Consider the following 17608-nt stretch of genomic DNA (forward strand, 5'->3'; position numbering starts at 1 on the left):
CTATTGTAAAGTGGCTGTTCCACCGGATGTCAGAAGGTGAATTCACCAATTTGTAAGTCGCTCTGGATAAGAGCGTCTGCTAAATGACTTAAATGTAAATGTAAAAACACACCACTGTTCTGAACAAACACACCACTAGCCTCAATCACCAGGATTCCACACACAATGAACCAGTCTACGCAGTATGGTAACACATACTAGACTAATTCAACACAGACAACACTAGTTTATACTTTTTATTTTATTTTCCCCGAGTGCCTGTGAGACACAAAAGCAAGTGTGGGTGTGTAGGGAGGGAGAACGCAATTGTCTTAAAGTAAAGCCTGATTAACTAAGGATATGAGCTGTCTAGAAAGAGCTAGTAACTTAATCATGTACAAATACACCCCTGCCTGTCCAGGGTCCACCGGCTGTTCAGAGCCAGATGTGGGTTACACCCCTGCCTGTCCAGCGTCCTATCCACAGGCTGTTCAGAGCCAGATGTGGGTTACACCCCTGCCTGTCCAGGGTCCTAGCCAGATGTGGGTTACACCCCGGCCTGTCCAGGGTCCTATCCACCGACTGTTCAGAGCCAGATGTGGGTTACACCCCTGCCTGTCCAGGGTCCACCGGCTGTTCAGAGCCAGATGTGGGTTATCGATGTCTTTCAGCTCATGACTAACAGTGGAAGTGCTATTCCTGGTATAACACATGTCACATCCAGTCCAACACGTCTTACAGACCAACCAATATTCACACAGCTAAATAAAAAATAAAAAAATGTGTTTGGTATTTTCTGCGATCAACCCAACTTGTTCTCCACACACATACACAAGTTACCACAGCACTGAAAATATATCCTTTTTCGATGCAGACTCAAAATTAAAGCAAAAACAAGCAGGTTTTATTGCATCATTCGAACCTTCCGTCTATATATAAATTGTATTTCCTTTCAGTGCGTCTCAAAATATGTTCCACCATGTTAAGACTTCAATATTATCTGCCTCGTCTTTCTCAAAAGGAACCACATGGAATGTGGAACTGATAGAATCTCTACAGAATGGCAGGACAGGTTCCAGGGGTCGTAACCTTTACATGCCTGGGATTCCACAAGCAGCCAAGACAATGTAGAACAACAGACATGGCTCTCTGAGGTAAAAATCCTTTGTTGACATCTCCAGTGGACTCCAGGGTTGTATTCATTAGGACACAGTGTACCAAACAGTTTTGCAACAGAAACAAAAATTAGCATTTCTTATTGGACAAGTGCAGGTAGTCCCTCAGTAGTCAGTTTCTTCCATTTGGTGACTAATGAACACGACCCAGCTAAAGTTATGCACAACAGGAAGTGTACTGTTAGCTTCAGACATTCCTATACTTGTCACTCTTTCATCCTTCCCTCTCTCCTCCACCACTCCTCCTTTCATCTCATCCATCCCCCACGGTTCATTGGCATGCCAGGGGGTGGCAGGGGCACCTGGGGCTGGCCTGGCGGTGGAGGGTACCCCCCAGGAGGCATGCCCATCCCCGGAGGTGGTACCCCGTGTCCTGGGGGCATGCGTGGAGGGGGGTACTCAGGGTAGTTGTAGCCTGGTGGAGGGTAGGCCGGAGAGGGAGGGGGCAGGTTGGGGGGTGGGTAGGCGCTGGGTGGGGGACCAGGGGGTGGAGCGTTGGGGTAGACATGAGGATGATAGGGCATGGGGGGACCGTAGTTGGGGGGCATGGGGGGGTAGGATGGTTCCCCTGTCTTCATTATAGACTGTAGGCTCTGGAAGCCTTCCCCTGACATGTAGGAGCTAGAGGTGGACATTCCCATGATGTAACTAGAGGGAGGAGGAGGAGGGGGGCGGTGGGGCAGGGGAGGGGGCTGGTGGGGGGGTGGCGCATGAGAGGGGGGAGGGGGAACAGGCTCGCTACCCGCGGCTGGCTCAGCTTCAGGAGGCACTGGGGGAGCCTTACGATCTGAGAGGAGAGAGAAAGAGAGAGTGAAGGAGAGGGGAGAGAGCGAAGCGAGAGGGAAGAGAGGAGAAAGAGAGAAAGAGAGAGGGGAGAGAGCGAAGCGAGAGGGAAGAGAGGAGAAAGAGAGAGAGAAGTGAAGTAAGGTCAACAATCATAGGACTGAAAGCTTTGACATTCCTGTTCAACTAGACAGCACTTTAGAGACCCAACTGTCACTTTAAAACCGTAAAGAATTCCTAGTAATCCCATAGATAGACTACACACTTCCTGTGAAGTGCTCATTAACAAGTTGAAGCAGTAATCAGATTGGTCAGAGGGCAGGAGGTAAGGAGGGGGTGGTCTGTTCTGATTGGACGGTTAGTTACATAACCAGGATTCTAAGAAGGCCTGTTGTGCTCTAAGCAGCCTCTCACCAAAACCATGTCCATCATTAAAAACACACAACATAAAGATACCACTTCATCCATCATATGACAACAGGCCAGATTCTCTCTCACTAGCTACTGCTGCTATGCATATAATGAGTAACCTACTGAGTAGTAAGACACTCACCAGGCAGCGGTTGTGAAGCGGGCAGGGGGGGCATAGGGTTCTCCAACCGTGGAATCTTAGAACCCACTTGTTCTGGAGGTTTAGGTTCCTCTTTTGGAGAGGTCTGACAAAACAGAAAGAATACTCTGCTGCTTCAAGCAGGCACACACGCTCCTCGTTCAACTTTAGACCACTTGAGGAATGAAAACGACCAACTACACACAAGCTGTTATCGGGGGGTTATCTGTTAGAGTTGGGCAGTGTCCACATTTTCATACCGTCTCTGTACCATACCGGGGTGCATGGTATTACAGAATGTGTACACAGGGGGGGGGTGCCATTACGCACAAAACCATTTAGGCAACAGGGATCTTGATCCAGGAGGGGGGGGGGGGGTTGAATGTCTCTGCTGTGACCAAGAAGCTTGATCTTAACATAGAGCCACTTAGCTAGCTGGTTAGCAAACCAGATGCATAGCTGGAGACCTGACTTGGATATCATGTCTTTGACAAGTATTAGATTTCTGATAGTTATACATAACTTAGTTATAAATCATACTGTCAGTATTTCAAAATATACTGTTTATAACAGGGTATCATCTAATACCTATCGTGTTAGTCATGGATACTACTCGGACACATTAAATAATTAAACATTAATGATCCACAGATAATGTAATTGCATATGTCACCAGCTGACAAAGACACGCTGCCATCACTCACATGTGAGCGTTTCGGATGGCGTGGGGGGCTGCCTTGGGGGGAGATCCTCTTGGGTGGAGGGGGTAGTGGGACACCCCCTGGAGGCTGTGGGGGGGCTGGGCCAGGAGGCTGGGGGGGTCCTCTCTGCTTGGTCTCCTGCTCCAGACCCGAGGGGATGGGGGTCTTCCCCTGGGAGTACAAGTCCAGGATCTGATGACAGATGTCTAGGACGAGATGACAGCAGTGCACAGGGGTTAGGTATGATGTGCCTGTACAGAACTACAGTTTTCATTTCTCCTAGATGCTGATTAGCGTTAAGGGATGAATAGGACTCAATAGGAGTAGGAACATGAGCAGAACTTGTAACCATTACACCATAAGTACATAAGTAGGGATAAAGTGACCTGGCAACATGATAAGTCAAGACGCTTTAAAAATGGTGCAACACTGTGCTTTTGGGAGTCACCGTCTTAAAATGTGTGTCAGGGAAGTGTTACAATGCAAAGAGACGAAGACGTAACCTTGACGTCATACCTTCCAGCAGCTCCACTGGGACGTCCTGGACAAACTGCTCCCACCATCGCCGTGGAGACTGCTTGGATGTCCACTCCTGGAGGTCAAACTTACACAGCCGTCCAGCCAGGTACATGACTGCTACAGCTATGATCTCTGATTCCCACTGCAGGGACAGCATGGTGCACAGACTGGGGGGGGAGAGAGAGGTAGGAACAGAGAGAACCGTAGAGATCTGGAGCTAAATACAGTCCTACAATACTAGTCAATGAAAATTGTAAGATGAGAAGGTGACAGGAAACAGGAAATAAGGACTACTGGTGTTATGTTTGGCTCACCTGTCGTTGACGAAGGTCCAGGCCATCTGCACCAGCTTCTGAACTTTGGTTTTGTCACCTAGAAAAATAAAACGCTGTTTTTCACAATTGCATAAGGAGGAACACATCATTGCCTGGTGTGGCCAAGACAGGACCTAGATGTTTTCAAGGTGAAAAAAACATGACTCACTAGTGCTATTTGGAGAGGAGACAGCTTAAAGGATACTAGTAACCACTTCAACATAAAGACTTGGAGATGACAGTTGGAAATGAAGTCAAACTAAGATGGAAACACCTTTCAGACCTTTGAGCTGTTTGGCGTATCGCAGCAGAAACATGTAAGGGTGTTCCACTTGCAGGTCAAACTTGATCGTCTGTAGCAGGATCCTCTCTAGAACCATAACCTCTTCCTGTTGATGGCGAAAATCCTATGATACATCCCAGGACCCAAGTAAGAGCATAAAGTAAAAGGAAACACACAAGGGCTTTTCACACTACTATCAAACTGAGCTGTACTGAGCAGGCCTGGTTAAGCATTCAAACAATTGAGTGAACTGTGCTGAAAAGGACAGTGTGAAAAGTATAGCCTATTAAAACTAAATTATTGCCAACAATAGAATGTTATATTTAAGGGGGATACAACCGTCCCAGCTCCACATATTTTGCTGTGAAGAGACCGAGTCATTAGATCATTTATTTTGGTACTGTCCATATGTAGCTTGTTTTTGGTCACAGGTACAGGAATGGCTGAAGAATTGTGACATTTACCTACAGCTAACTCTGCAGATAGCAATACTGGGTGATTTGAAAAATAATAGTCAAAACGATCAATAATATAATAATTTTAGCAACACAAAAATATACATATATATAATTTACAATCCGTAGAAACTGATAGAAAGTTTCAGAACTTGTGAAGCATCACAGCACAGCTGAAAAATATATGACAAATATAAATCCAAAATGGATGGTGTTAATAGATGGATGGGAGGGGTTGAATGGAGCTGAAGGTTGGGACTAATAAACAACAAGATATCAACTGTAAAACATACTGTCTGTAAAATGTCTATAGGTTCAGAACTTCTGCGAAACAGCACAGTTCAAAATATATGGCAAATAGAAATCAAACTGGAAGGACACCAGAAAGAGATGGGAGAGGTAGGACACCAGAAAGAGATGGGAGAGGTAGGACACCAGAAAGAGATGGGAGAGGTAGGACACCAGAAAGAGATGGGAGAGGAAGGACACCAGAAAGAGATGGGAGAGGTAGGACACCAGAAAGAGATGGGAGAGGAAGGACACCAGAAAGAGATGGGAGGAGAAGGACACCAGAAAGAGATGGGAGAGGTAGGACACCAGAAAGAGATGGGAGAGGTAGGACACCAGAAAGAGATGGGAGAGGAAGGACACCAGAAAGTGATGGGAGAGGTAGGACACCAGAAAGAGATGGGAGAGGAAGGACACCAGAAAGAGATGGGAGAGGTAGGACACCAGAAAGAGATGGGAGAGGTAGGACACCAGAAAGAGATGGGAGAGGTAGGACACCAGAAAGAGATGGGAGAGGAAGGACACCAGAAAGAGATGGGAGAGGAAGGACACCAGAAAGAGATGGGAGAGGAAGGACACCAGAAAGAGATGGGAGAGGAAGGACACCAGAAAGAGATGGGAGAGGAAGGACACCAGAAAGAGATGGGAGAGGAAGGACACCAGAAAGTGATGGGAGAGGTAGGACACCAGATCGGTCTGAGCGCAGAGTTTCTTGCCCTGGCAATTTGCACTGTTAAGACACTGATGCCCTTTGAAACCACATAACTATTGTGAGAGTGGATTCTCGGCCCTCACTAGCATGAAAATAAATACAGGCACAGACTGTGTGTGGAAAATGATTTAAGACATGATCTCCAATACAACCCAACATTGCAGAGTTATGTGCATCCTTTCAACCCTCTCATTAACCTGTGGTGAGTTATTCACCATCTTTGATGAACAGATAAGATTTTATATAGAAGATGGGTAAATAAAAAGCTAAATGATTGATTATTATTATTTGTGCCCTGGTCCTACAACAGCTCTTGGTCACTTCCCACGAGCTGGGCTGTGACAAAACTCACACTCACTCTTATGTTTAATAAATGTATCGTATAGTGTGTGTGTGTGTGCGTGTGTGTGTGTGGCAGGCTTACAATAATGGCAAAAAAACATTTGAGAGTGTGCTGACCCTGGTACTAGAGGGGGTACACAGCTCGAGGTTGAATGTTTGAAGGGGTACGGGACTATAACAAGTTTGAGAACCACTGGGTCTACCTTATCAAAAGCTTTGACCAAGTCAATAAAAAGCAGCACAACAACATTGCTTAGAATCAAGGGCAATGGTGACATCGTTGAGGACCTTTAAGGTTGCACTAACACATCCATAACTAGAGTGGAAACCAGATTGCATACCAGAGAGAATACTATATAAATCAAGAAAGCCAGTCAGTCGACTATTGACAAGTTTTTCCAACACGTTTGATAAACAAGGCAAAATAGAAATAGGCCTATCACAGTTAAGATCAGCTTGATCGCCTGGTTCCTCTCTAGGTTTCTTCCTAGGTTTTAGCCTTTCTAGGGAGTTTTTCCTAGCCCCCGTGCTTCTACACCTGCATTGCTTGCTGTTTGGGGTTTTAGGCTGGGTTTCTGTACAGCACTTTGAGATATCAGCTGATGTACGAAGGGCTATATAAATAATTTTGATTTGATCGCCCCCTTTAAATAAAGGATGGATCGTGGCTGCCTTCCAAGCAATGGAGAGACAGGTTAAAGGTCAGAGATAGGCTTGGCGATGATAGGGGCAGCAACCTTGAAAAGAAGAAAGGGTCTAAACTATCTGACCCAGATGGTTTTTGGGGTGTCAAGTTTAAGGAGTTCATTTAGCACCTCGGATTCAGAGACTGCCTGCAGGGAGAAACTTTGTAGCGGGGCAGTGGAAAAATAGGGAGGAACACCGGGGATAGTCACATTAGAAGGGGTGGGGAGATGAGGAAATGTTGGACGGGCAAGGAGGCATGGCCGAGTCAAATAGGAATCCTGACTTAATGAAGTTGTGATTAAAAGCTCAGCCATGTGCTTGTTAGTAACAACCACAAACTTTAAGGGACATGGGCAGCTGTGAGGAAGAGAGTTTATTCTCCAGGTCATTAACTGGTTAAACCCACAGAGAGAGAACTGCTCCTTAAAGTAACTAACGTGGGCCTTCCGGAAGGCCTGAGTGCACTTATTTCTCATTTGCCTGAACGAGAGCCAGCCAGTCAGCCTGAGTATGCGTGTGGCGAGCCTTTCGCCAAATGGAATTCTTGAGATGGAGTAACTGCAAGATCACGGTCGAACCAGGGGCTGAACCTGTTTTTAGTTCTCATTTTCTTTATGAGGGAGAGTTTGTTAACAATACCACTGAAAATATGAAAAAAAATAGGGTCCAAGTGTCTTCGACAGATTGACAGTGTTGATCAAGCTGATTTTATGCCAATTTACAGAGGCCAGATCATGAAGGAAGGCTTGCTCATTAAAGTTTTTTTTAACCAAGCGTCTATGACAAATCAGGACGGGTCGTTTCACTGAGCAGCCATTACGAACACAGGCTGTAAAACAGTGATCACTAAGGTCATTACAGAAAACACCAGACTGATACCTATCAGGATTATTTGTGAGGTGATGTCAGAAGGTGAATTCACCAATTTGTAAGTCGCTCTGGATAAGAGCGTCTGCTAAATGACTTAAATGTAAAATGTAAATGTAATACCTATCAAGATTATTTGTGAGGATAACATTGAGGAGAGTAGCCTTTTGTGGGTGTTTGAAGTCATACCTTGTTGGATTGGTAATAATCTGAGAAAGATTTAGGGAGTCTCATTGCCTTAGGACTTGATCAGGTAGTTTAAGCATGTCCCAGTTTAGGTCACCTAGCAGGACAAATTCAGAATTAGTGTAAGGGGCCAGGAGAGAGTTTAGGGCAGGTGGGGTACAGGCCGGAGAGAGCTTTAGGGCAGGTGGGGTACAGGCCGGAGAGAGCTTTAGGGCAGGTGGGGTACAGGCCGGAGAGACCTTTAGGGCAGGTAGGGTACAGGCCAGTGCCGAAAAAGGTTGTAACCAGAAAAGTTAACATCAGTATTCAAAACACTCTTTCTTAATCACGTCTCAGTTATGACCAAAACATCTGGATTGGAGCTGTGAACCCACACTTTCAATTGATCCATTTTAGGTAATAAGCTTCTAGTGTTAACGTGCAGAAAACCAGGCTTTTACTAGAGCAGAAATCAGTGAAGCAGATATCAGAGCACAAGTCAGAATTGAGGCTAGCAACAGTAGATGGGTCAGGGTGTATATGCACAGTTCCAGATATCATCAGCAGTAACACCATCAAGGCACGGCAGAGGACAGGGAGAGCTCTGCAGTGCTGATTTATGCATTAGATGGCAACAAGATCATATTGTACACCAATTTCAACAGGTAACATGAATACAAAGCTGGTGAGAGGTGGTTGGAATGGGAGGCCAAAAATATATGTAACCAATAGAGTCAGAGTCCCGAGTTTGGGAACAAACAGTCTGTCCCACGGTTGGGTAAAGAAAGTCCATCCTCAACAAAGCATGCAGGAGTCTTGAGGCAAATAGCAAAATAAAAAAATAATGACTTGGGGCCATTTTAAGTTCAGAGTCACTCGCCCCAACAGTGCCTGTGTGCTGGAGGGAGTAGGTGTCACACCCACTTGGGAGAAGCGTTTATTTCTGGAGACAGATTTGTAGAAAATGCCAGAGGATTGTCTCTGAACAGCGGGAGAGGGCTTGTGAGACGCCATGTTGGCCTCACACTTCACACCTCAGTGCTAATTTACGTTGTATCTGGTCTGTCTCAGTTCCAGGTTGGATGGTGTCCTCAGGTCTCTACTGTACGTTTGCCAGAGAACCCTCTGTATAGCTTAGAAAAAGGGAATCCTTGGTCGTAGTAATCCTTCCAGGTAATTTTGTCCAAAATGAGGTTGTAGGTTTGGAGTTTTGACTTGGAGTGAAGGTTATGTTGTGGACAGTAGCATCCTGTACATGTCCCTGCTGAAAAATCCAAGTTTATCTAACTCCAAATCTATATTTTTGTAAAAATAAAAACATGCTGAAAAATGAATATCACATGCAGCTTTTTCTATCACTCTCTCCCTCAATTCTGGTACAGGGCCTTCAGGAAGTATTCTGACCATCTTTTACCACATTTTGAAATGTTACATCCTTATTCTAACATTGATAAAAAATATATATTTCTCATCAATCTACACAAAATACCCCATAATGACAAAAAACGGAAATATCATATTTACATAAGTATTCAGACCCTTCACTCAGTACTTTGTTAAAGCACCTTCGGCAGCGATTATAGCATTGAGTCTTCTTGGGAATAAGGCTACAAGCTTGGCACACCTGTATTTGGAGAGTTTCTCCCATTCTTCTCTGCAGGTCCTCTCAAGCACTGTCAGGTTGGATGGGGAGCATCGCTGCACAGCTATTTTCAGGTCTCTCCAGAGATGATTGATTTGAGTTCAAGTCCGGGGTCTGGCTGGGCCACTCAAGGACATTCAGAAACTTGTCCCAAAGCCACTCCGGCGTTGTCTTGGCTGTGTCCTTAGGGTCGTTGTCCTCTTGGAAGGTGAACCTTCGCCCCAGTCTGAGGTCCTGAGCAGGTTTTCGTCAAGGATCTCTCTGTACTTTGCTCTGTTCATCTTTCCCTTGATCCTGACTGGTCTCCCAGTCCCTGCAGCTGAAATACATCCCACAGCATGATGCTGCCACCACCATTCTTCACCGTAGGGACGGTGCCAGGTTTCCTCCAGATGTGACGCTTGGCATTCAGGCCAAATAGTTCAATCATGGTTTCATCAGAACAGAGAATCTTGTTTCTCATGGTCTGAGAGTCTTTAGGTGGCTTTTGGCAAACTCCAAGTGGGCTGTCATGTGTCTTTTACTGAGGAGTGGCTTCTGTCTGACTCTACCATAAAGGCCTGATTGGTGGAGTGCTGCAGAGATGGTTGTCCTTCTGGAAGGTTCTCCCATTTCCACAGATGACCTTGAGAGCTCTATCAGAGTGACTACAGGGTTCTTGGTCACCTCCCTGACCGAGGCCCTTCTCCCCCGATTGCTCAGTTTAGCCATGCAGTTAGTTCTAGGAAGAGTCTTGGTGGTTCCAAACTTCTTCCATTTAAGAAAGATGGAGGTCACTATGTTGCACACATTTTTTGTCACCCTTCCCCAGATCTGTGCCTCGACACAATCCTGTCTCTGCGCTCTATGGACAATTCCTTTGAATTCATGGCTTGGGTTTTTGCTCTGACATGCACTGTCAACTGTGGGAACTTATATAGACAGCTATGTGCCTTTCCAAATCATGTCCAATCAGTTTAAATTGACCACAGGTGGACTCCAATTAAGTTGTAGAAACAGATGATCAATTGAAACAGGATGCACCTGGGCTCAATTTCGAGTCTCATAGGAAAGGGTCTGAATACTTATTTAATAAGTTCTTTAAAACAAATTATAATACATTTGAAAAACTGTCTAAAAACCTGTTTTCACTTTTTCATTATGGGGTATTGTGTGTGTATTGTTGAATATTTTTTTGTTATTTAATAACTTCTTGAAGCCAGGGGGCACTAATTTTATGTTTGGAAAAATAATGTTCCCAAAGTAAACGGCCTATTTCTCAGGACCAAATGTTAGAATATGCATATAATTGACAGAGTAGGATAGAAAACACTCTAAAGTTTCCAAAACTGTCAAAATTTTGTCTGTGAGTTAAACAGAACTGATTTTGCAGGCTAAAGCCTCTCTGTTGTGATGCATCCCTATTGCCCATTTAAAGTAATATCAACCAGATTCCTTTTTCTATGGCTTCCCTAAGGTGTCAGCCTTTAGACATAGTTTCAGGCTTTTATTTTGTAGAATGAGCGTGAACGACCATATTGCGTAAGTGGATAGGTGGGGGCTCTCAGAGTGAGTTGTGCGCAAAAGAGAAAGGTGGCCATTGTTACTCCCGGTCCTAGTGAAAAGCCAACTGTCCCGGTCGATATATTATCAAATAGATATTTGAAAAACACCCTGAGGATTGATTTTAAAAAAACGTTTGACATTTTTCTGTTGACTTTATGGATATAATTTGGAATTTTTATCTGCGTTGTCGTGACCGCTCTTTCCGGTGGATTCCTGGTCATAACGCACCAAACTAACGGAGGTATTTGGATATAAAAATAATCTTTATGAAACAAAAGGAACATTTGTTGTCTAACTGGGAGTCTCGTGAGTGAAAACATCCGAAAATCAAAAGGTAAACGATTAATTTGATTGCTTTTCGTGACAAGTTACCTGATGCTAAATGTACTTATTGTTTTGTCGAGCGATTGATAAACTTACACAAACGCTTGTATTGCTTTCGCTGTAAAGCATAATTTCAACGAGACGACAGGTGGATTAACAAAAAGGCTACGCTGTGTTTTGCAATATTGCACTTGTGATTTCATGAATATTAATATTTTTCTAGTGATATTATTTGACTGTGGCGCTATGCTATTCAGCGAGGCTGATGACAATTATACACAATCCAGGATAGGTGGTTCAGAGAGGTTAATCAATTTTAGAATAAGGCTGTAACATAACACAATGTGGAAAAAGTCAAGGGGTCTGAATACTTTCCGAACACAATTACCGGACAAAAGTTTTAGAACACCTACTCATTCAAGGGTTTGAAACTATGAAATAACACACATGGAATCATGTAGTAAACAAAGTGTTAAACAAATCATGTGTTATTTTATAGTTTTGATGTCTTCACTATTATTATACAATGTAGAAAATAGTAAAAATAAAGAAAAACCCTTGAATGAGTAGGTGTTCTAAAACTTTTGACCGATCGTGTATATATTTACAAAAAAAATATATGGGGGATTGGAAATGATGTGGGCTATTAGATTTTAGCTTCCATCAATCTATCTGCAATATTAAAGCTGATCTACCCCGTAAAAAGGACAAAATAATAATAATAAAAAATAGCCTATTATCAAGCCAGCAGTTTGGTTCAGCACGTGTAGAAAGTGTACCAGTAAACATAGCAGGACTTCACTGTACCTACAAACAGAGGGAGAAGTGCATGAACTAAGACACATCTCACCTTTGGGTCGTCTCCAAACTGGGCAAACTGTATGTCGTTCAGTAAGCTCCGAGCCGTCTTGATGATGTCTTTACATTTCTTAGGAGTCTCCTCCACTTTCCCAGCCAAGAAGAGACAACACGCACCGGTCACCTGTAGATACACAAGTCTCACACGATGTAATACCAAGACATTAGGCAGTACCACCTGTCACCTGTAGATACACAAGTCTCACAATTTAATACCAAGACATTAGGCAGTACCACCTGTCACCTGTAGATACACAAGTCTCACAATTTAATACCGAGACATTAGGCAGTACCTCTAAGAATGCACCACTGAGATTGAAGTTGACAAGATGACTGTGTACAATTACTTTGATTGTTGAAGGCAAATTATTGTAAAAGTGTAGTATTGTAAAAGTGTAGCATTGTAAGTCGCTTTGGATAAGAGTTTCTGCTAAATGTAAATACTCACATATCTGGGGAACTGTTTGAAAGAGTGAAACATGTAGAAGCGGTGGAAGTAGATGATACCTGTTGCCAAGGTGTCATAATGTCTGATGACAGAGTTGAGGGTGAAACTCGACAAAGCCACTTTACTTTAGGTGAAATCCCAAAAATCTTGCTAACTTTCTGACACACAGAAAATGATCAACCAGATGACGAGGCTATGACATGACTGTGTCAAATGTTGCATGTAAAAGGATACAGTCCGAGTCTGGTCCCCACATCGAAGATGAACCGGGCCCCCTCCCTGCGGTACCGGGCCTCTGTGGCCGGGTCCAGGCCCTCAGACTGGGACGGGGTGTGGGACAGGTCCTTCTTGTCCCAGTACCAGCATGGCTTGATATGGTCAAGGAAGGCCTGACCACTGGAGGGGTGGTTGTTTTCCTTCATCTGGTGAGAAGAGGATGATGGACCCGCTGAACTAGAAGACTGGCAAAGGAGGGGGATGAAAACAGCGAAGACAGCAATTAATGGTGTAGAGTATTGTCATATATGATGAAGAAATCAGTTGCTAGTTAGCTGGCTAAAGTTGTCATCTATCTTATTTTACAGTAGCTAGAAACTGTTTGGGAAGTTAAACTAATAAATACGTCGTGGTAGTAGCCATTGAATTCATAATATTAAATGAGGGTTTATAGTACCTAACTATAGCTACAGAGCTAGGTAGCTAACAGGATGAGGGGCATGGATTACCTACATGGAAGAAATAACAGTTTTGACAATATCTATTTGATCTCTCTGACCACAGTTGAAAGCCTGTGCTAAATAACGGTGTTGTAAGCTAACGTTACTTAACTACATTTCAGGCCGAAGATGCAAGTTAGCTACTATAGCTAACTAACTTGGTAAAACTAACTTTAGCTAATGTTAGCTTGCACTCCCTGACCGTTCAATCAGTCCAAAACACACGCATGTCGAACGTAGGTCCTCTAAAATCTGAAAAGAAGGTCCCTTACCTTTATCATGTAGGCTTTATAATGAGTAATAATATCAACAATCGATTAAATAATCGTTTTATATTTAGACTGAATTAGTCACCGACAACAGTCTCCATTGTAACATGGGCGCCGCCATTTTTGTTATACGTCAGATGCCGGTGAGGGTTTTTATTATTATTATTATTATGAAAAATAGCACAAATTCTAAAACAGAAATATACAGACAAGAGTGCATAAACCAAACGTAGACAGGGATATTTCATGTAAAACTACATTTTAATTTGTCAAAAAGTTTTATGGTACAAACGTTTTTTTTTTTTTTTACATTTACTGATAATTTCAAACTAATGTTTCAGTTCTACCTTAAACAATGTAAAGGTTCTCCGCCCACTTCATCTTATGGATAATACAAATAATAAAATTAACAATCAAAATTAAATCAAGGTCCAGCCGGTTTGAGGAGTTGTCTGCGTGGTATATGGTGTAATTGCAGACCGATATCTGGGGCGTTTCTTGATGTGCTTGTGGTTAGTTTCCGTGGTCAGTTCCGGTGTTATGAGACGGTTGGTTTCAAGACACAGATGATTTGTTTACATAGCAGATTAGAATAATTTAAGGTGGCAGGTTAGGGTAATTAGCGTGGCAAGATAGGAGACTGTGGTCAATAGGTGTAACTTGATATCAAGAAACGCCTATATTAAAAAACACCCACAATTGCTGTCTGCAAATACACTGTTTCTCTATGCACACACGACACAATAGTGATAAATGTGAACAAAAATGTTCCACTAGAGGGCGAGAGAGAACTACTAATGTTGATGACCCCTCTACTTCTCCACTTGGAGGACCTCAATGGGCATTCAGAATTCATGAATGGATGGATGCATGAATGAATCTTTGCATTAATAAATTCATTCATAGGCAAATGGGTGTTTGCATAATTTTCTCAAATTTGAGTGGGAAAAACAACAGAGTCACGGTGCACAATCCCATTTTAGAGATTTGGCTGATACAGCAGTCATATTGGGCCATGTGTTTGTGCTCATCATTTCAGAGATGACTCGAATGGTGAAATTCAAACTCTTACCCCTCATTGTATTGCTTATAACTATGTCATTGCAATTCATGTGGAATTCATATGTTCAATGTGGTTTATTATGTTCCTTTGCTGCAACACCAATTGCCCGCTGGGACAATAAACTTGAAACTTGAACGTGATTTCCCCATCACTCAAGTTTCAGTCCAAAAATATAATCAGATTTTATTTTCTCCTGAAATCTGTATTTGGCTGAAGGAAGGAGATAAATTCTCCTGTCACAACTAATGTGTATAGTTTTGTGTGTAAGAACATGAGGCAATAGGCTTTCTACCACCACTAGGCTCTCTACCACCATCAGGCTCTCTACCACCATCAGGCTCTCTATCCCCACTAGGCTCTCTACCACCACTAGGCTCTCTATCACCACTAGGCTCTCTATCACCACTAGGCTCTCTACTACCAATAGGCTCTCTATCACCACTAGGCTCTCTATCACCACTAGGCTCTCTACCACCATCAGGCTCTCTACCACCATCAGGCTCTCTATCACCACTAGGCTCTCTATCACCACTAGGCTCTCTACCACCACCAGGCTCTCTATCACCACTAGGCTCTCTATCACCACTAGGCTCTCTATCACCACTAGGCTCTCTACTACCAATAGGCTTTCTACCACCAATAGGCTCTCTACCACCAATAGGCTTTCTACCACCAATAGGCTCTCTACCACCAATAGGCTCTCTACCACCAATAGGCTTTCTACCACCAATAGGCTCTCTACCACCAATAGGCTCTCTACCACCAATAGGCTCTCTACCACCAATAGGCTCTCTACCACCAATAGGCTCTCTACCACCAATAGGCTTTCTACCACCACTAGGCTCTCTACCACCACTAGGCTCTCTATCACCACAAGGCTCTCTACCACCACTAGGCTCTCTATCACCACAAGGCTCTCTACCACCAATAGGCTTTCTACCACCACTAGGCTCTCTATCACCACTAGGCTCTCTACCACCAATAGGCTTTCTACCACCACTAGGCTCTCTACCACCACAAGGCTTTCTACCACCACTAGGCTCTCTACCACCACTAGGCTCTCTACCACCAATAGGCTTTCTACCACCAATAGGCTCTCGACCACCAATAGGCTCTCTACCACCAATAGGCTCTCTACCACCAATAGGCTCTCTACCACCAATAGGCTCTCTACCACCACAAGGCTCTCTACCACCACAAGGCTCTCTACCACCACTAGGCTCTCTACTATCACAAGGCTCTCTACCACCAATAGGCTCTCTACCACCAATAGGCTCTCTTCCACCAATAGGCTCTCTACCATCAATAGGCTCTCTACCATCAATAGGCTCTCTACCACCAATAGGCTCTCTACCATCAATAGGCTCTCTACCACCAATAGGCTCTCTACCATCAATAGGCTCTCTACCACCAATAGGCTCTCTACCACCAATAGGCTCTCTACCACCTCTCAGAGAACAGAAAAAGACAGCATTGAATCATCTACTTAATCCCAATGAAAATCTGGACTCTGCATATACTATTAAACCCTTCCTGGACAACACCTTTGAACTGTGGGAAGAGCTGTCACCTTGTGTGCTGTCAAAAGCCTTGTCTGGTTTTGTATTGTATTGCCCATAACAAGAAAACCAACCTGTCATTTAGGCCGGAGGAAACACACACGTAAACACACACACACACACATATACACACAAACACGCACACACGCACGCACACACACACACACACACACGCACGCACGCACGCACGCACGCACGCACACACACACACACACACACACACACACACACACACACACACACACACACACACACACACACACACACACGGTAAGTAAATCATCTCATGAATAATAAAGTCCTATCTCTATAAGTTATTTTTTACAAACGCTAGGACCCATTCCTCAATACTTAGGTCACTTTTTCAAAACTCTTCACACAGTGAACACAACAGCATTCTGTGTGGGCTAAACTGTGGATCATTTTTCATTGCTTTGGCACAAAATGCAACCACCACCAAAACTATGTACCGACAGGACAATTGGCACATTGTTTACATTGTTTACATACTCTTTTTAAAACTTAAGTTCAAACCTAAAATAGCACAAAATTGAAGAAGACATTAATTTGCTACATTTCTACAGTAATACCATATTGAAATATATTCCAAATCTAAAAAATGAAATACAATCAAAACAATTAGATCAACCACAGCTGATTCCCATTGTAGCTAAACACCTAACAGGTGTTAGTCAATTTTTTTGCCATCTGTACAAAAGGGGGCATCTTAGGAATAATGCTGCACTGTAATGTAAACATGGACCCAGCCAGAGAGAGAGAAGTGGCTGACAGAGGAAGAAGAGTGGCTGGGAGAGGGAGAGGAGTATGTATGCGTGGTGGAAGAAGACTGAGAGGAAGACCAAGACCAGATGAGATTAGGGCTACTATAATTAGTTATGTAATAAATCATGGTCTATCAATGAGAGAGGCTGGTCTGAGAGTGCAGCCAAATCTGCAACACTCAACACTGGCATCTATTGTGAGAAATGTCAAGCAAAACAACAGGTAAGATGTGTATTCTTAAAGGTCATCTGACTGAAACATTACAGAAGTCAATTGAGCAAAGCCTCCAAACCCACTTGTGTGTAATTGTTTTTGTATTTCTGCTTAGGACCCAACAGTTACCTCCCACAGGCTGGTGAGGTAGGACTTTCACTGCTGTGCTCATCAGAAACAATGGCATAAAACTCAGAAATTCGGGACGCGTGTTGGCAGACAATGTAAGCATCTCCAGAGTCCTGAAACAACATCAAGTCAGGATGAAGCAGCTGTCCCCTTTGAGATGATCTCTGAACGAGTCACGCAACTCAGGAACCAATATGTCCAGGTAAGATGACTACCGTAATAGCCAACTCTTATGTTGC

The 17608-nt window shown here is 43.6% G+C and overlaps 1 protein-coding gene across 2 annotated transcripts; it reads right to left on the bottom strand.

Annotated features, from left to right (window-relative positions):
* Positions 1-13741, bottom strand: LOC135557926 (cyclin-K-like). Of its 2 annotated transcripts, none has more exons than XM_064991646.1 (10): positions 13626-13741; positions 12872-13098; positions 12638-12719; positions 12182-12313; positions 4305-4428; positions 4022-4079; positions 3705-3874; positions 3192-3394; positions 2491-2593; positions 1-1941 (listed from the first exon to the last, which is right to left on the bottom strand). In XM_064991646.1, the coding sequence occupies exons 1-10, from the start codon at positions 13632-13634 to the stop codon at positions 1403-1405; spliced, it is 1647 nt and encodes a 548-aa protein (XP_064847718.1). In that variant the 5' UTR covers positions 13635-13741; the 3' UTR covers positions 1-1402. The 2 variants fall into 2 exon arrangements, with proteins under 2 accessions (XP_064847718.1, XP_064847717.1); XM_064991645.1 differs by having other exon boundaries at positions 4296-4428.
* Between the last annotated feature and the right edge of the window lie 3867 nt (positions 13742-17608).

Source organism: Oncorhynchus masou, chromosome 16 (assembly GCF_036934945.1).
Source record: "Oncorhynchus masou masou isolate Uvic2021 chromosome 16, UVic_Omas_1.1, whole genome shotgun sequence".
In the NCBI taxonomy this organism is placed as follows: domain Eukaryota; kingdom Metazoa; phylum Chordata; class Actinopteri; order Salmoniformes; family Salmonidae; genus Oncorhynchus; species Oncorhynchus masou.